The 20,810-nt window shown below is 42.0% G+C and overlaps 2 protein-coding genes across 2 annotated transcripts; one reads left to right on the top strand and one right to left on the bottom strand.

Moving 5' to 3' along the window:
- The first annotated feature begins 869 nt into the window (after positions 1 to 869).
- On the top strand, positions 870 to 8,523 carry mief1 (mitochondrial elongation factor 1). The gene is made up of 5 exons (XM_080447721.1): positions 870 to 1,006; positions 1,218 to 1,386; positions 1,484 to 1,664; positions 3,107 to 3,378; positions 3,783 to 8,523. The coding sequence occupies exons 2-5, from the start codon at positions 1,240 to 1,242 to the stop codon at positions 4,620 to 4,622; spliced, it is 1,440 nt and encodes a 479-aa protein (XP_080303847.1). The 5' UTR covers positions 870 to 1,006; positions 1,218 to 1,239; the 3' UTR covers positions 4,623 to 8,523.
- On the bottom strand, positions 8,158 to 19,306 carry napsa (napsin A aspartic peptidase). Its single transcript, XM_080447722.1, has 9 exons — positions 19,123 to 19,306; positions 18,089 to 18,272; positions 14,368 to 14,491; positions 13,497 to 13,615; positions 12,224 to 12,423; positions 10,389 to 10,511; positions 10,098 to 10,242; positions 9,853 to 9,951; positions 8,158 to 9,259 (listed from the first exon to the last, which is right to left on the bottom strand). Exons 1-9 carry the CDS (start codon positions 19,188 to 19,190, stop codon positions 9,098 to 9,100), a joined length of 1,224 nt encoding a protein of 407 aa, XP_080303848.1. The 5' UTR covers positions 19,191 to 19,306; the 3' UTR covers positions 8,158 to 9,097.
- Between the last annotated feature and the right edge of the window lie 1,504 nt (positions 19,307 to 20,810).

Raw genomic sequence — 20,810 nt, forward strand, 5'->3', positions numbered from 1 at the left:
ATGATCTCATCCCTGATATTGCAGGGGTGTATAACCCTAATTATAGGAATGTAACAGGTCAACAAAGGCTTTCTATGGAATAGGTGATGAGCTCTTGGTGGTTAAACCTTCCATGTATATTTGATCAAGCATAGCAACGGCCGAATCACCGAAATGCATGCAATTATTGATGATGGTTGACTTTTGGCCTTTAGAGACAGGACTGATAGAGTTTTTCATATAGAATTAAAGTCGGATATCAACAGTGAGCTACGTGTATGTTCATTTTAATAGAATGGCTGTTGTTAGTACTGTATGTGTTCCTTCATTGCATAGCTTCTGACTGTAAAAAAAAAGGTACTGTGGGACATTCTGTCCTGTCTTTATCCATCCATTAATCTATAGCAACTCAACCCCAAGATTGATAGATCATTCTATATGATAATATATTATGATGAACTTTGTTAGCAACCATGGAACCACCTTTCATGCCCAAGCAGGAAGGATATTTTCATATCAAGGACCCTCATTGATACATACCTTTACTGTTATAGGCCATAGACCCCCATTTTATTAGATTTTTTGTCTCAGGGACCCTTATCTGATAGTCGTTGATATAATTTAGTACATAATTCTGCTATAGTGGGCACTGGGCAGAGAACAGCAGAGAGTGTGAATCATCCATCCATCATCAGTCTATGATCAGAATAGTTAGTCATTATTATATGGTAAATATGCCTTTAACCTCTTTCTTGCCGCCACGCAGGTGCCAGGGTGCCCCCCACCTCCTTGTGAGTGATCCCTGATGGGCGGTTGGTCACACAGTGCGGTGCTGGAGCTGTACAGAGCATTGCTCCGTGCAGGGCGCCACCTTCAGTACACCGACCGCAACTATTACCGCCGTGCTGTGGCCCGCGAGTTCCGCCGCTGCCAGGCCCTGACAGCGCCCGTAGACAAGGAGGACGCGCTGAAGAGGGGCCAGTTTTTCCTCCACAGCCGACTGGGTGGGCTGATGTAGCAGCATTTGGTAGGTTTAAATAGATTGTGTATATAATCAAAACAGTCAGAGTAGTCACTGGTCACTTGTAGTAACATGATTGAATTAGTAAACAATGTATTTAAGTAAATCTTGCATTAAGACTTGGGTAAAAAGGTCCTTTGTAAAAAAACAAAAAAAACACAAGCAAAGTCATGCCTGTCCTTTCCTTTCCTCTCGTTCTCTCTGTCTGCCTGTTTAGCTTCTCTGTCTTAAGACAAAGGATGGCAGGGGTGAATGGAGATCGTAAAGGGAAGAAAGACGACAATGGGATCGGCACAGCTATCGACTTCATGCTCTCCAATGCCAAGCTGGTGCTTGGGGTTGGAGGAGCAGCCATGCTTGGCATCGCAACACTAGCAGTTAAAAGAGTAAGTGGAGAGAAAGACATCTGTAGATAAGAATGTGTTTGAGAACTTAAAGAGAGTCAAAGAGTTAAATGAACACATGATATTTCACTGTGTGTAGATGTATGACCGGGGCTTTAGTGCTCCCACCAGCCCCACCAAGATGGAGCCGCTAGGTAGACGTAGCTGGGAGGAGCCTAGCTGGATGGGGTCATCACCACGGGTGTTGAGCCATGACATGAAATCTACAGTTAGCAGGTCGCTACAGTCTCTGCCCACCTCCTCACACGCCTTCGAACCAAGTAAGGACGACAGTTAACCTCATTGCAAGTTTTAATAGTTTCAGATGACTTAGGGCGGACTCACACATCTGTGTCAGATGCTTCAGACGCGGCAGCTTCCTTGTTCACTTCCATTATATGAGAAAAAAGAGGCGGAGTGTCTCGTTGCGGCATGTTGTAGGCGCTGAAGCGTGCAAGTGTGAAGCGGTTGAGCGCTCACCAACCAATAGGACAGAAGTTGTGAGTCCAGCCTTAGTCATACATTCTTCTATAGTTCCATCTCATTGTGCAATGGATATTATGTTTAACTCATTCCCTGCCTAGAACGACTAAAACGACTTTTGTCCTTTAACCCTGTCTGCCAAGAACGACTAAAACGACTTTTTTTCTTTCTTATTTATTCATCTTTTTTTTAACCCAAAGACCAAGGAGATATGATTTTTTGAAGATCTAGACTCCCATCCACTTGCTTGTTAACTTAAAACTTAAACATTTTGTATCTCGGCTCCTGAGTACTTTTTTTTTTCAATGAAAAATCTCTGGCAGTGGGCAAACGCAAAAAAAAAAAAGTTCTGGCAGTGAATGAGTTAACTTAATCCTAAATGATAACAAGCACACATTTGTAGCTTTCCCAGTGTTTGTACGTACATTATAGTTCAATTATTTGCATATCATTAACTGCTTTGTCATATAACTATTTGTCCCATTTTGTTTTTTAATCTGTTGGCAGACAGCCTGTTTCACGGATTATTGCTCTTCCTCTACAGTGGGTGTTGACTCTGTAGCGTTTGTAGTTACTGTAGTCATAGGCGATCCTTGTAGCCCCACATAATGGAGCTGTTGAGTTCAATTAGTTGACACTAGAAGGGCTTTTGTCGTCTTAGTGAATTGACTCAGATTATTACTATTACCCATAGTCCCGTAAAATGTGCATTTGTAGGAACACTTTATATTAGATATGTCAGATTCTGACAATCCTCTCCTTGCCACTCTGGTCCTTGCCTCTCATAATCCATTAGAGAAAAATGGTGAAAAGAAAGGGCATTGAATATTACCATGTAAAAGGCGAAAGAAACCCTAGGCGGTTTTCCATTTCAGGTTTAAAAACTACAGCAGGGTAAAACATGGCAGGTTTTGTTATAGTACACCGTGTGGTAAGCAACACAGCGGCAGCTAATTCAATTAATGAGTGTTGTTAGATTTAGGTGTGCCTACTGTTGACTACTGCCTATGCTTGCACATTGGCACACCCATGGTTCTGGGCACACCTAAATCTAACACGCCCGTTATACATTTTATTAGCTGCAGCTGCATTGCTTACTAACCCGCAATGTTTTTAATAGTTTTCAACCTGAATTTGAAAACATACAACATCAGCCTAGGCTTTCATGTGCCTTTAAGAGGGTCGCCTCCACAAGAGACATGAGGCTCAGTCTTTGTTCTTCTGAATACTCCTGTACCAGACTGTATGAGGCGGGCGGCAGGCCGAGCAGGTATGGGAGGCAGCGGTGCAACTCACACAGACATGCTGCGGGCCCGGATGCGTCTGTCACTGCAGGAGAGCCTGTGGGGATTTTACCAGGAGAAAGTCAACATCCCCACCGAGGAGCAGGCCACAGCCAGGAGGGCCGCCATAGATATCTGCGCTGAGCTCAGGATCTTTCTCCATGCCAAACTGCCCGACATGCCCCTCAGGGAGATGTACTTGAGTGGCAGCCTGTACGATGACCTGCAGGTATGGAATGAGTGAAAACCGAAGGGTCAATGTTGCTCTTGTAGCTTGGGCAACGGGTCTTTCATTACAGATTTTTCATTTTAAAGATGTCATCGTTCAGGGATGTGATCAAATAGTAAATTGTGCGAAAACAAAATATCACACTCAATTGGTACTTTCACAACAGGGCAGGTGTAGACAAGTTTTAATTGCCTGCAGGTTTTTTTTTGTTGGCTGAATGCCCCGGGCATTCGGGCAGCCGTTTAATATAGGACCCTGCTGTAGTATATGAACTGAATTCAAATATACACCTCACTTTTATTTATCCTCCAATTTATTCAGTCATTTCCCCCTTTTTGCCTCTATGTTCCACTGTAAACCATTCTCCTCTACCTTCCTTTTCTCTCTTCTGCCATCTCTCCCAGGTTGTGACTGCAGACCATGCCCAGCTGATGGTGCCTATGATCCTGGAGAAGAACCTGTGGTCGTCCATCCCCGGGGAGGACACCATCATGAACGTCCCAGGTTTCTGGCTTGTGCGCCGGGAGAACCTAGAGTACTTCCCCCGTGGAAGCAGCTACTGGGACCGCTGCATGGTCGGAGGCTACCTATCCCCCAAGTCTGTCCTGGAGGTGTTTGATAAGCTTGTGGCCGGCTCCATCAACTGGCCAGCGATTGGGAGTGTCCTGGACTACATCATCCGGCCCGTGGTTCCCTCGGAAACGCTTACCCTGGAGGTCCAGTACGAGACGGACCGGAAGCTGTATGTGGACTTTCTACCACTGCTTGTGATGGAGGACGGAACCTCGCTGATCGCCAAACCTCACCGGTTGGCCGCCGAGCGGCACGAGAACCTGTGGCGGCAGAGCTTCCGCGTGTCGGAGACGGCGCGACTCAGGGCCTTGGACCAGGAGGATGGCGGCTGCCGCTGCACATGCCTGAAGCTGGCCAAGGCCGTGTGCAAGCTCAACCCTGCTCTCCACCGGCTCAACGCCAGCCAGCTCACTAACACCATTTTGCTGCTGAGTGAAAAGGAAGGGGACTGGACCCATGAGGCACTGGCTGACCGCTTCCTCCAGCTATTGCGTGCACTAGTAGGACACCTAGAGGCTGGGAGGCTGCCCTGTGCCCTCAACCCCAAAGTCAACCTTTTCTGCGAGCTCACGGAACTGGAAGTGGATGAGCTGGGGTACACCCTCTACTGTGCACTCTCAGACCCAGAGGGGCTGCTAAGGACTGCTTCGCTGGACCAAGCCACACCCTGAGGACCCTCTAATAATGGGACTCTGTGTGTGTGTGTGAGGTGAATCTCCATAGTTAAAATAGGTGCATTCAAGTCACCACACAGTTTTCTGCCGCACATAATGGCCACTACTGTTGTAGTGGGCGCGCCGGTCTCTGTGTCATAATGAGGTTCCTGTGACAGCAACATCTGCATGGAATCCTAACCCATGTCTACTGGATCGACTGAACTTTTTAATTTTTTTTATTCCCATCATGTGAGAAAGTGTAACGCATCCAGTAACTGGCACTTAGCGTGTCTTAGAACAACAGCTGTCTGTTAGTCTTGGCGAGCAATCCATAAATGCTCAACACGATTATCTAAGTATCCCTTCAACCTCAAATAAGATGAACCTAAATGCCCATAGCACCTCATGGTTCTCACAAAAGCCATTTTAATAATGGGAATAGCAGTGTATCTGCTTCTTAAGCACTAGTGGAGTGGGATAGACTGCTGAATACCACATTGGTTGATGGATGAACAGTGAAAGGAATGATGTGAGAAAATGACATGCAATGCTAATTTATGCTTGAATAAAAAATTGGGTATTTCTTATTTATGTTGCTGGGCAATCCTCTGCTTATTGCATGCATTGTAACTGGGCAGGTGTGTAATGCAGTACAACGGCATGGTGGTTATGATGGTGCATACCCCATATGGTTTTGAGGTGGGGTCTTCTGCTGGGTTTCGAGGTCTGTTCTCCATCGGCCCGAATGTCAATGGATGAAATGTAATGAGTGTGGGTGTGTAAACTGCCCCCGAAAGCAAATACATTTAATATGAAGGACTTTTCATTCTTGTGATGAAAAGAAATGCTATTTATAAGACAAGCCATATTCTTTAATCATCTGATTTTCACAAGAAAAGAAAAGCTTACTCTGCTCAGTAAGCATTTTGATAATGGTTTCTTATTATGGAACTTGTTCAATTTGTGTAACAAAACTTAAAAGGTTATATCACTGTGTTCAAGAAGTGTGCTTTGTGGCTCTCCAGGGTAGCCGAACAATTATTAGGTTTAATTAATTGACATTAAATTCAGAGAAGAGTTGATTTTTATGTCTGGAATGTACAGCTTGCTTGTTGTCCCCTGATGACAAGGAAATCAATCAGGTGAATATACACACAGGAGTTGTCTGTGATGTCTATTTCAGTGTCTAACCTCTGGTCCCATATAATGAAATAGTTGAATACATCTCCCCAAAACTTTCATAAAACGTTTAAATTATACATGCCTGCCAGGAAGTGAACGTTTGAGTGTTTAAGCTATGAGATTGATACCGTACAAAGCTTCTATTTGGTTGGCTTAAGGAAACAAACTCCTCCACAGTAACATTTTTAACATTACAACAGAACAGATATGATTTCAAAAGTCTTATCTACAAGAATGTTCCTCTAGAGACTTAGCATAGCCATTGATTCTTCCTGGAACTGCCATTACCTTACTGACTTATATTAATTTTTAATGTTTCGTCATATCTAAATAAGCCACCATGGCATGATTTTGTCGGGCATGGAGGCGGTGAAGATTTTATTGTCTAAATAATTCCAAATAAAAGTCCAACCAAATCGATACTTTTAGCTGAGCTCAGTGATGTGTTGAGACTATATTGCAGTATGTTTGGGTTGGTTGGGTATAGGGTCACATTAACACATCAAGTGGAGTATTATTAGTTGGAGAACATATGTGTGTTTGCTATTTATCAAGTTCCTTTCACATATTTAACTCAGGTTTTTACTGTGGGGTTTCTCTCTTGTTTTGTTCAGCTCACCTCACATAGTCTTAAATCAGCAATTGACCATAATTCATACAGCGGCCATTTTGCTCTTATGTCATACTGGACGGGATGATGTTTCCCACCTGTGAATGGTGTGAGAGCAAAATGGCCGCCCAGTGATGGTCAATTGGTCTCCCTGGTCTGAATTCATTCAGCACTCTGGTGAGCATGTAGCCTGCTGGTGCTTTGTTGTGTGCGTATGTGCCCACAGTACAGGTGCTCGTTTCAGTTCAAGTCCACAGAGCATGGTCAGAAGGACACTACTGTGGGCTTATACTGTGCCTATAAAATCTTTGTCGCACGGTCACTAGTGTTGTGATCTATGGCAATGATCAATACCAGCCTGCTGATTGTAGCTGTCTGGATTTCCACATCTGGATCACTTCATGGATGATGCATCACTAGACTAGATCATGATCTGTCCAAGATCAATCTGGTCTGTGATGCACGTTATCTATTCTAAGTAACAACACCCTGTGGTCCCTGGTCTGGTCTGTGAATATGAGTTGCGGATTATTCGTCGTCACAATGACTTGAAACATCTATTCATATTCTCACTGAGGCAAAACTGCAGAGCTCACTATTGCTCAGCAGTTATTCAACAGGAAATACTCTCCATGACCTTAGAATACAGAAGTGAGCGTAGCCTGAAGGAGGTCAAGATTGTCTTGTATAACACAGGTCAGCATAGTTCTTACTCTAGACTAGAGCATTAAAGCAGTAAAAAAAAAAAAAGAATACAATGGAAACACAGGTTAGTATTTTTGTATTTATTGTACATTTGTAACAAAAAATATATATTTATGTTTGCAATGAAACAATACTCCATGTGAAATACCACATGATGTGCTTGATTAAGTGCTTTGTTCTGGATGTACTGATATATAAGTATTCTCAATCAATCCACAGTGGGTCTTAATACTAGATATTTGTGCAGCTAGTCTTCCTTTGCTTGCAGAACTGTCTTAAGCCTGAGTTACACAAGCAGACCTGCGAGCTCACAATGCATCGCAGCATGCCTTGTGAGCTTGTAGATCTGACATTTCTGTGTGCAACACAGAGTACCCTACAAAGTTTAGATCAGGCTTCACACCAAATTAATTTCTGTGATGTAGTAATAGGAGTAACTGTGCCACCTGCTAATATGTCCTTTATACTGAAGAAAAATAAACCCAAAGTAGACCACTACCTCTACATTGTGGTATTTAGCCTAGCCATGTGCTTACTTGCATGACGTTTTTCATTTGTAAATGCTTTAGTGAGATTTCTTCAAGTTAATCTCTGGAATTGATGGTTCACACAGCACTTTGTATATTCAAATAAATGTTACAGCTCATGTTCTCTGTGGTCTGGGGTCTAATTTGTCACCTATACACCCAGGAAGTCTAAAAGACATCCTGTACGTTTCGCATGAACCAGATAAAGAATGTATGCTTCCTTCATGATAGCAGACAAGAAAGTTTTCAGTTTTAGCAGACAAGAAAGTTTTCAGTTTTAGTAAGTCCACAGTGAATGGCTAAAATAAATACCAAAACAAAGTTGTCACATCTTTGAACTGGTGCCAGGTTAAAAAAATAACTGCCCTGGACTGCTGGCGTAGCGGTCCAGGCACCTAGGCTCAGTGTAGCCTAACACAGGTTCGAGTCCCAATCCCAACAACCTTTGCTGCATGTCACTCCCTATCTCTCTCTCCCCATTTCCTGTCAGCCTGTCCTGTCAACAACTGAGAAATCAAGAACTTGCACTTTTATCACAAGGTAACATTTTTATTTGAAGTAGAAAATGAAACCACCCCCAGTAGACATTCGGCCTTCATTAGGTCGTAAGTATGTTCGCTTCTTACTTTCAAACAACCAAAAGGTTTATTAAATGGAAATGTATGGAAATTCACATTGACATGTTAAAAATAAAGCTGTACAAAGACGACATATTGAATGTGTCTAATGAATTTAGCCAATTACTACAAACTGGAAGTGGGTTTCTGATACAGCGATACAGTGTGAGATCATCAAGCAAAACAACACAACTATCACTAAACAAGGAAATATTTAGATCATACACAAGCACATATTTTCCAAGTTTTTTTTCCTCCAAAACCTAAATTGTAGCCCCCCCCCCCAAAAAAAATAAATAAATGAGTCTTCATTCATTCAGTGCTGTCATCGGACATTTGCAAGCATATAGCAGTCAAAAGCGAGGAACTGGGTGAAGGTGTCCCTTTAACGTTTGTTCTTTGGTGAAATACATCTGCAGCCATTGTTCATCTTGTCAGAACAACCCATCTTCTAGTAGTCTTCATGCCTCTGCTCTCTCACCAGAAGAAAATCTGTGCATGTCCATTTGGGTTTGACTGATTGATGCATTGATTGACTGATGCATTTATACCGTCTCAGTGTTAACAAAAAAGTATCAATAAAGCCAATAGCTTATGTCCATTTTATACTCCTCAATTTCAAACGATTCATTGGAAATCTGCAGGACATCCAACTACAGTCTGGAGCACTCCAGAGAATAATCTAATAATGCTGTTAAGACAGTAGGCAGCAGAATTAAAAACAAGGTGGACTACTTTAGAAGGAAATTGAGCTGGCGCATGGTTTATCAAATTACCACAAGAAAATTAGAAGTGGATGCATCTTGTTCTTTACACCGCAGAAACACCCAACTCTGGGGTTTCCAATCCCTACTTTGCAGGGGCAAAGCCCACGCGGTCTGCGTCTCTGTCAAACACTGTGTAGTACTTTCCAATGAACACGTCTCCCAGGATCCACAGGGGGCCAGCAGGAGGTGGGATATCCATGGCCATGAAGCCTGACAGACAGAGGGATGCACCCATCTGGGACTCCTGCAATAACGGAACAGAGTGAGATTGAATCCCAACAGATTACAGTAGTTTTCACTGTCCTGAGTCATATATTCATTTGTTTTGCCACTGGAAATCATTTAACCACTTGAACCCTATATACTTTGACTGGTATCCTTGGCCCCCCTAAGGTTGGTGGTGGTGGTGGGGGGGGGGACTCCACCTTAGCCCATAGCACTTGCCATAATACTTGCCCAAGCCTTGATGATTTATGCAAAGGCTACAATGTAATTTATATTGCATGTTATGTAGACAGATGCCAGGTTCATTTGTAGACCTGGCATCGTATTGTGTGTATAGTTTCAATGTACAGATTGATTTTTTTATATTATACTGTTTAGACAGATGATAGGTTCTTGTTTACCCATTTTACAATTCTTATGTATTTTATGTATTAACTCGTGTTTACCTTGCTTACTGTAAATCGCTCTGGATTAAGAGCATCTGCTAAATGCCTAAATTAGAATTGGAAATGGGGGGGCAGGGGGGTAATTCTGTCATTTCAAACAAAGCTTTAATGCTTTGGTATCAGCTCTGTTAGCACTGTTAACCAGGAGGAGTTGCATCTACTGTACCTTCATGACATAGTCCTCTCCAGTCAGGTTAAACATCTTGCCTCCGATGTTGAAGGAGATAACAGGAAGAGTTGGGATCTTCTGACAGTCAATCAGGTACTGAGATGAGGGGGGAAACAAAAACATACATACACTCATTAAATAGTTTCCCACTCGCTGCAACAGGGATTGAACCTATGGCTTTCACCATGTCCCCTAGATGCCTCCTACTGAATAAGGTTAGTGTATTGACATGATGTTCCTACCTCTCCCATTAAAAGAGGCAGAGCTCCGATGGCTTTGTGCAGTGCTCTGATCTCCTCTACAGGGCCAACCATCAGAGATGTTCCCGTGTCAACAATCGCCTGGCAACCGGCTTTGCACAAAGTCAGCTGGTTGCCCACCTCGATACTGGCGAGGACAGAGATGCAATAGTTAACAGCAATCACGACTCACAAAAAAAGTAATTGAAAGGACATCAACAGAAATGACATTGGTCCAGTTCCCCTTTACAATGGGGTTATTGGACCGACATGACCAAGATTCAGTGCTCCCACCTGCTGGTCTCAATCTGCCAGTAGGCCTTGCGTGTGACATTGACATAGTGCAGCTCTCCAGTGTAGTACTGTGGATCACTTCCCCCCAGCATCAGCTCTCCTCCTACTGCTGCTTTTGGGTCCCTTATGAACAAGAGGGATAGAGAGAGGAAAGTGTAGAGGAGCACAGATTACATTTTTTTCTATGATTCTTCCTAGAGCTTATGTTTTTCAGGAAACAGGTGCTCAGAGATGCCAAGCTGGAAACAGGAGGGGGAAAAAAATTTAAAATAAAGTAGAAATCTATTGGCAAATTGCTTTAGAATTTCTGCACTCTAATAAGCCAAAGTGATGAGTCAAAATTAAAAAAAGATTTCTCCATGCACTCAAGACTAACAAGATGCATTTTTGACCCATAATGAGATCTTCAGGTTTTTCAAGGCACAACAAAGCCTAATCTTAAAAGTACATAAGTAACAAATTAATATCAACTTAAAAACGTAGTTCAGTTCAATCTTCCCGTTGCCATACGATTGCAGATCTCTGGCTACAGATCCGTCTGGGGACATCAATATCCAAGGTACAGTAGTTGCTGAAACAAACCTATGGATGGCTGGATTTTGGATTGGAGAGACTTTGGATTGGTTCTGCAACTTGTGAGTCCAAGTTTAACAACAAATTACTGGGTAATTAATTAGTCTAGTAGTTAGTACATTCCAAGTATTTTTTCTCATGTAACTGCATTACATGCAACTCGTTTCATGATTCCACGACCCAATAGATATCTACTGCAACCCAAGTTTCACGACCCACAGTTTGTGCTCCACTCAACTATTGAGACTAGTCACTCAACAAAATATTTCCTATTTTATGTGTTGTATAAAAAAGTCCATAGACAAAATAAAGTCGTTTCTTAGGAGAATTTGAAAAATTAGGCTGAATAAAAGGTGCTATTAATAACAAAGCATAATAACAGACTAAATGTCTTGCTGGTCAGATGACAGGGGTTTAGTGTACCATTGAAATGAACAAAAGAAGCTAGCATGAAGTTAGATTACAAATACCACAAACTTGAGTCTCCTTGCCAACGTTCAAACTAACACAGTAGGCACCATTTTATCTACCCTGAGAATGAGTTAGCCAAATCAACACCACATTTATTCATAACACTGCAAGAATACCATTCAGTGGTCATGCGCGTTTAGTTGACACAATCCCATACTTTTGTTTGAAAAAAAGAAAGAGGCCAAAACACTTCAAGGAAGCAAATAAAACACTGTGCTAAGGAATCAGTAGATTGATGGCTGAAAAACTACATTTTCCAGTCCTTCATTTAGGGGTATAAGGACCCCCTTGAAAACAAGATAATCTCAAGGGTGTTTTCCTTCCAATAATATATATATTTTTAAAAAGGTACATTATTAGGACCCCCTCAAAAACAAGATGATCTCAAAGGGGTTTTCCTTCCAATAAAAAAAAAGTACATAATTTAGTAAACTTATGTTGAAGACAAAACGGATTGTTTTCAAAACATGCCACTGATTATTGATCAATTAGCTTGTTTTTATGAACTAATAAGCATAGCTGGTTTGCTGAGAATAGCATATCATTTTTACAATGAGTCCATCATAAGATAAGGTTTTTAAGTAGTGAGCAGTGCAATATAATTATAGCTGGATGTTTGCAGGACATATTTGTCCTCCTTATTCTTTGTTAATGGTACTTGGGAGCCTCACTATGAAAAGCACAACACAATTCTTTCTTCATCTTATTATTGACCATATTAACATGGCACCCATTTTCCACTTCTGGTCAATAATGATAATCATCATCTCCACCATCATCATCTTGCCTACCTGCTTATGTAAAAGGAGAAGATGTTCTGTGGCAGCAGTTTGTTAGACATGGCCGTGTCAAACACTGGTGTAACGTTAGCAACAGATATGGTAGGGTAACCCATTCCCAAAACGCCATCGAAGCGGGCTACGGCAAACGTGATGCCAGGCTGTTTCACTGCCTCACCAAACTGCTGTTTGGGTACCGGCAGACCTGCAATCTGAGGAGGGAGAGAAGTTTTTAAATAACAAAAACACATCGATGAAACACAATGAGGAAATGGTAAGGAATGTTATGATGCTATGCACTGTGGTAGATGTTGATGTTGTGTATATGTTACAGGGTGAATGGAGAACCAGGGTGATTGAAGAAGGCTCGCTCGTTTTTACCCACCCAGCAATTCTGTAGAAGAAACACTAGAGGGAGCCACAAGCCAGGCTTGTGCACAAGCACATATGGCTGCGACCACCCACACACACACAGTCACACACACACACACACATGCGCGCGCACGCACACGCGCTCATGCTTTCAATGGACTGTTAAGATACTTTTATTGTGTTCTGCTGGCTTTTGTTTTAGTTTCTCCCTCACACACACACACACACACACACACACACACAGTGATCCATGAAAAGAACTATTCTGTCCCTATCGGTTTACAACTCGAACGGCGCTGTGTCGACTAGTAGAGCATCGGCCGGTCAGCGCGGGCACTCGCGCCTGGAGGCGCGAGGGCGCGCCTCCTCGGCCTCAAGCTCTACTAAGGCGGCGCGCCTCCGTCGTGGACAAGCGTGTGCGTGTGCGTGTGAACGTGTGTTCAGCGCTCCCCTAGCGTAGCTTCCTGGTTGCTATGTGGGGGGGAACAACAAAAGACAGGTCCGCGTCGCATCAAAGCCCCGCCTCTTGGCGCCGCGTTCTCCTTCTCCTCCTCGGAGGAGGAGAAGGAGAAGGAGGAGGAGGAGCTCCTCCTCCTCGCGAGCCTCGCATAATAAACCCCCGCCTCGCAGCGCCGCGTCCTCCTTCTTTTGAAAATAGCAGATCTACAAGCTCACACTCCTTCTCCTCCTCGCGAGCCTCGCTAATAAACCCTGTCTCGAAAAGCCCCGCCTCGCCCGAAGCCCCGTGCCTAAAAACGAGCGCTCTGTCTTCAATCTACCTGGTTCTCCATTCACCCTGTGACATATACACTGAATATGTACTATGGTCAATTTTCCCGTTTTAGTGGCATTTGAGCAAACAATTGCCCATGTATTAAGTAAATAAGAGAGAGTGAGTGAGTTTCTAACTCACAGAGACAGTGTCCTCACTAATGAACCCAGACAAGCTCCCTCGACCATATCGAATTGAGAACTTTGTGCCGTTTTGCACGTAGGTGCTGGACTTCTTGGAGTTGTAACGACGGTGAAGCCCTGAACAGAGAACAAAGTACAGAGAGGGTAAGAATTCAATAAAAAGTGGACTATTTTATAGCTTGCAAATGCCAGGCTATGCCAATAATGTAACTGGAACATTATCGAAAGATTGTGTCAGAAACCAGCAAAGATGGTTTATAGTCAACTGGTTACAGTTGACTATAAACTTTGTTGCAGATGTCAACCCCATTTACTATAGCATGTAACACAATGCCTATAAATGTTGACTATGCTACATGTATCTATACAGGGTTAGCATTCTGTGCCTTTAATATCATATGAATATGAATCCTTAAAACGCATTCAACATTTGTTGATTATCTAAGAGTACATGGTTAGTCCATGGAAGTAAAACCACACATTGACCAATATGTACAGAGCGAGTGACAAGAACTATCCTTCCATTGTATTCTTGTCCTACATTTTTTGTTACTATGTTCCATGGAAATGAAGCGACAGAGCCAAGAACAGCAGCAAAAGACTACAACAATATCCCACTGACAAAACTGAACATATTTTTGTAAAGCAATAAGAGTAAAAAAAATTAAATAAAGTAAAATGGCTGACGCATCAATCTTATTTCAGGAAGCAGTTGTGTCACACTCAAAGTGTCAAATAAAAACCGAACAAGTTTAACACCCTCACATGATCACACACATAGACAAGAAAAGTGTCAAATAAAGCAGTTCGAGCCAGTTTAACACCCTCACATAACCATTCATAGGTCACACATATATACACAAACTCACAACAGGCCAGATCCAGGAAGGAGCAGTGGATGGAGGGGACCCACAGGTTGGAAGAGCCGGTGTCAAAAAGCACAGAAAAGTCCTGGGGAGGGCTGCCAATGCTTATCACACCATAGTACTGGGCCTGAGAGGACAGGAATTAACATAAACCATTAAACATGTGAGAGCAGCCATTAAGACAAGATTTGAAATTAAAGCATGCAATTAATTTCACCTGTGATCCAACACAAAGGCTGAACAGTAGCCGCAAGCAACTCAGATTCTATTTTTAATGGAATCTAGAGTTGCAATAGAGTACAGAAGTCCTGACGTCACTCGTTCATCCCCAGGTTCGTAAAGTAATTTCGCTATGGAGAATAACATTGGGTCATCTAATCGTCTCATATAAGAATTGTGGTCCAAAAATAAACAAACTGTCTCTGCGATATTGTCAGGGAGGAGGTTCTGTATCGTTTATGATAAGTCAGTCACTTATATTTGATAGTCCGTTTTTGGCGAAAATTTTACTAATTCGGCGGAAGTAACATTATCGTTTTCTCACCGTCAGTTGATGCTTCATATCCATAAGAGTAAAACCGGCAGGGTCATTTGTTTATTTTTGGAACACAGTTCTTATATTTGACGCGATATTAAATACGTCTATGGGGATTCAGAATGGGGGTGGAAAACCGCGAACCAGGTAGACAAACCTAGGATGTGTAAAAATTACGTCAGACTTCGGTGCACTATACCAACCCTTGACAGCCCATACATCCAAACAGAAAAGTCCTATCTGATTGCATTAAACGACATTAAACTCACCAACACATTAAACAAAAACAAAAAAGAAAGAGGATAATTCAAGCTTTCCGTACAGCTGCAATGTTGGCAAGTTTAACGTTGTTTAATACCATCAGATAGGACTTTTCTGTTTGGATGTATGGGCTGTCAAGGGTTGGTATTGCAACTCTAGATTCCAGATATTCAAAATAGAATCTAAGAGTTGCTTGCGGCTAATGCATACATAGATCACTCAGTGAAATGGTATCCTATTCTTTAGGGTTGTAGTCGAGACCACCTAAAGCGAGTCCAAGTCAGTACCAAGTCCGAAGGGGGGCGAGTCCGAGTCAAGACCGAGTGGCCAGGGAGGGGGTCGAGTCCGAGTCAAGACCGAGTCCGACGGGAGGCGAGACCGAGTCGAGGCCGAGACCGACCGGAGGCGAGACAGAGTCGAGACCGAGACCAGATTATTTTATTTTTTTATAGAAAATGTTCAAATCAGCCTCATGGTGGCGCTATGACAGGCCACAGGAAACTTTGCACACTCCCTAGAGGCCAAGGAAAAACCCTTGCCCTGCATTTTTCACATCTGCCTGTTAGAGCGCCACCAGGAGGCTGACTTTTGTAAAACAAATTTGTTGCTATTACTCCTTCAGATTCTATCCAAAAATCACGCAGCATGCGATTTCCGTGAAATTTTCCACACACATTCCCACTAGAGAGGAAGAAATGCCGCCCTTTTCACATTGGCCTGTTATAGTGCCACCAGGAAGCAACAATAACCTACCTGACCTGGCGGAGACCTGTGCTCCGAGGAGCACTTTTTCTAGTTTTGTTTTGTTTTTATTTTGACATTTTTGACAAAAATTAGTTGCATCTTTTAATGAATGGCAGAGCAATTAGCTATTTAGTTATTTTTACTGAATTAATTACATCTCAATGGTAAACCTAGACCAAACAACAATGACCAAATTGACCAATGAGCCATTATCATCATTACACATTAATGTTCCTTACAGACAGAACAATGAAAACTACTCCCCTTTAATGACAAGGAGCCATCATTACATAGCACATCGATATGTGCTACTTTAATGACTGAATTACATGTGAATGGTAAAGTTATTGACCAACCAAGTCTCACACCCCAGCAATGAATCAGTGTTTCAAACACTGGTGAGACATAAAAATTCGATTTAAAAATTCGATTTCATTCAATATGCGTTTGCATCTTCAGTTTTAAAATATGTAAACGTCATAATAACAGGCTACAGTAGTTATATATATTTTTTTTTTTAAAGCAGATCTACAAGCTCACAATGCGTCCCATGACGCATTGTGACCAGGCCTGGAATTTCATCATTTTAGGCCAGGGGCAAGGCCACTTGGCCTTTTGTCATTTTCTAGGGCACAATGGCCAAATGCCAGGGCATTTTTTTTAAAGTCCACAGACATAATGAATTTAATTTGAAGGTTAAGGATGATTTTATTTTAATATAGTAAAAGAATAGTATAACTATCTGTGTAATATAACCCATATTGGCAAATGACCAATATTTGTACTAAGTTATATTGGTCTCAATATTTGACACATTCAGCCCTGGACTTCACTGACTGAAGTAGGGGTCATATGAATCACTAGATTCTAGATCATTAGATTCACAGATTTTATGTATTTTCCCCACAAATTATTTTCATTCAAATTAAATGTTATTGAACTTGCACTAACAATGACTTTAGTTGATTTTGCACTATTTAAAATATAATATTTCTTAATTATTAATAATTGAAGCTTGAAGATTGGCTATTTTCACCAGTTTTTAAATAATAATAAAAAAAAGGAACATACAAGGTTTCCACCCAACAGCGACGGTTCTGTATCAGTACATGTGTCAGTTTTAGCATATTTCATTCTAATTGGCTACGATGACTGCCTATGAATTTCATGGCCTGGGTAGGTAAACCTGGCCTGGCGGAGATATGCCCTGTTGCGCACAGCAGAACAACAGGTGAAGGCAATGAACTTAAACAAGGACTGTACTGCACAGCAAAAATTGCTCAAACTATATCAAACTGTCACATAGCTGAAATAAACTTTCCATTTAGATCATTGTTGACAAACAAACAGAACATGGATGTTGTTTGCAAAAGGATTATTTATTTCTTGTCCATTTGTTTGTGAGGTGAGATCACAGCTTCTCTCTACTTTTGTGTGATATTGATAGCCTATAACTTTGAATTTGTTTGCAGTTCATTTCTATTGCTTACTGGATATTAAGACTAATAATTTTGGGATTTCGCTGTATTTTGTCAAATGTATTAATCTATATTTTTCTGTTGATCAAGCCTCGGGTTTTGTGATTAGATGCGCACACGCGCTGTCAGCCACTGGCAATCAATAATGTGCGCAAGGAAACCTTACTGAAAGCCGTCTCTAATCATCTTTAGAGAATCTCGTTTATTAAAACAACCACAGGCTACACAGTGAACACACAATAAATAAATAAATAAACACCTGGAAAGCTTGCGCTGTTAATGGAAATAATTTAAAAATAATATAAACTAGAGGGACATGGCAGAGTGTGTTCTGCTGCTGCTGCTGCGCTGTCAACCACGAGATGATGCGCTCCAAGACAGCTGTCCATAAGCGCCAGACAGCTCTCTTAGAATGTTAATGTGAATAGGCTCCTCATAATATGGGTATAATAAAATTATTTAATTGCATTGTAGTGACTTGGTCTTGGACTCGAGTGGACTCGGTGGGGGCAGAGTCCCGAGTCCCTTAGTCCGAGTCAAGACCGAGTGAAATTATGGGCGAGACCGAGACAAGACCGAGTCAAATTATGGGCGAGACCGAGACAAGACCGAGTAAATTAAAAAGCGGTCTCGAGACCGGTCTCGAGTACTACAACCCTACTATTCTTAGTCCTAGTGAATTAAATTCTTGACTACCAACACCTACATCCAAAAAGTTGGTGAGTCTCTCAACAGGCAGGTTGGGGGCAGCATTGAGGGGGCCAGCAGTGTCCTCAGGTCGTGAGGCAGAGGAAGAGGAAGAGGAAACTGCAAGTTCCTGGAGTTGCTCAAGAGACATTCCATTGTCGCTCATTAGGCGGCGCACGCTCCTCGTCTTATGAAGGGGAACTCTGGAGAAACATGCATAGCAATGATAGTTTAACCTTAGCGGTCTAACGTTTTAGAACAGTGGTTCTCAAACATTTTAGCTCGAAACCCAAAAGAGAAATTTGATGTCTCCCCTGGACCCAAACTAGTGAAAATAGCCAATCTACAAGCTCACATTGCGATGTGTTGTGAGCTTGTAGATCTGCTATTTTCACTACATCTTAAAATTTATTTTAATGTATTTATGGAAATTAGATTTTTTTCATTGCATTTATTAAATACTTTTAGGGAATTGTTTTTAATTGATGATTTTTTTAAAATTATTTTTGTATCTATATTTTTTAAATGTAAGAAATTGAAAACAGGAGACATTACTTGCGACCCATACAAATTGGTCCGCAACCCACATATGGGTCCCGACCCACCGTTTGGGAAACAGTGTTTTAGAACCAACCTAGCCATGGCATGGTTCACATGACAGTCATGTTTCAGGGCTAATAAGAACCAACCAACCATGCTGTGTAATCGTGCTGAGTCTGCTGACGAGTGTCGCTCGTCAAAAAGAACATATGAACATACAACAAGTTGCGTTGTTAGCTTGTTCCTCTTGGCAAGCGACACGGTAGCGCACAGAGAAGATGCGCTTAATTCTTTATGGCACACAATGTTCAGATAGTAGACTAGACTATAAACATTTAAATCAACAAAAACGTATGTAATTTGCCCTGGCGTTATAATATGCAACGTTAAACATTTCAGCGTTGAATGTGAAAACACGTGAATCCAAAATACCAACATTATGGATGCATGTGTTTATGTTTATGTAGCAAACACAGAAAGTTAAGGAACCATCTGTCCAACGGCAATATTTACCTTATAATTGCAGTACAGTGTGCTATCAGCAGCACAACAACGACGCAAAGCATGTCCAGGCGTGCCATTTCCCTACTTCTTCGTGAAAACAACTAATTATAGATTTCTTTCACTTTGTCGTGCAAAACTAGCCTCTGTTTCAAACTGACGCACCAAGATGCAGCCTCTGTACATCCGTGATGCCCTTCGGTAGTTTCCGCTTTAACTCGGCTTTCTCCGCTGACTTTCGGTGATTGGCGAGGGAACGAGATTGAGACCAGTGTTGCCAGATTATGCAAGAGAAATAAGCAACTAGGTCTATGAAAACAAGCCCAAAAGATGTTTAAAAAACAGAAGAAAAACAAAGGAGAGAGGCAATTTTTCAAAAACATTCAAAAAAAAAATTAACAACACAAACCCTTGTAGGGCCCATGTGGGTCCCCGTCCCTGGCACAAAATATTTTCAGATAGTGGGGTCCGTGGACAAATACCACTGGTTTAAACAACATTAAGAAACAAGCCCAAATAAGCAACTATTCTTTAGAAACAACTTCAAACAAGCCCAAAAAAACCGCAACCACCAATAATTTACAAGCAACTTACAGAAAGACAAGCCCAAAGTCGCTTATATTAAGTAGACATGGCAACATTTATTGAGATGATCTGGTTGGATGGACGGAATGTCCGTCACCTCAGATCAACCCACCGGTGCACTTGTTCAGTCCCCATTGTCTCACTGGTCAGGTGACCTGACTGTCAGGTCACGAGTTGTAGTAAACTATTTTTTCACTCTTGTGGCAGAAGTGACCTGGGTCACGCTCTCTTTGTGTGAATGGCTGAAAGCAGAACTGATAAAATAGCTTTAGTTAGATAAGCCTATCAGAATGGATACTATTTAACCATTGTAAATACTGAGCTTAATAATATCTATAGCTATAGGGTGGGCAGGCTTGTCATCAGTTGAGTTGGTTTCAAATAACCATATGAGCGTGAGCATTGTCCCTGGCCTTAAAATGCCTTGAATTACCAATGAATTTATACAATATCCCTCTCCACCTAATCTTGTCAACAATAAGAATACACACTTTTTAATCAGTGACATGTTGATAGCATAAATGCCAAAATGATTTCAGTTGTTCTGATATATTGTGGTTACACAGTAAAACAGGCAATGTCAGTACATTTTATTGTCTCCGCCAGGCCGAAAGGCATGGCGAGAGAGTATGTTTTCGCCCCTGTCCGTCCGTCCGTCCGTCCGTGTGTCCGTGTGTCCGTCCGTGTGTCCTGTCTGTGTGTTAGCAGCCAATCTCCGGCACCGTTGACCCGGTCGCTGCGAAACTGTGCACACCCACTCCCTGGATGCCAATTCAGAACCTCTGCCCCACATTTTTCACATGGGCCTGTCATAGCGCCACCAGGAGGCCGATTTGTTAAAAACCCATTTTGTCCCATTACTCCTACAGTTTTTAACCAAACCTCATGTAAATCGGTACACAGTATCTCTATAGTCACGTGATCAACCCTGATCTGTCCGATTCCCCATATTCCATCCTCATTGGTTAAGGTTGGCTTCCAAAGTTTGCAGGATTGGTCCGTTTTGAACAAACTGCCTCAAATCATGAACGCAGCTTGCCATTTCCATAAAATTGCACACGCACATTCCCACTAGGCCGAGGAAGAAATGCCACTTAAAACTTTTCAAATCAGCC

This window comes from Gymnoscopelus braueri (genome assembly GCF_963280865.1).
Source record: "Gymnoscopelus braueri genome assembly, chromosome: 13".
Classification (NCBI taxonomy): Eukaryota; Metazoa; Chordata; class Actinopteri; order Myctophiformes; family Myctophidae; genus Gymnoscopelus; species Gymnoscopelus braueri.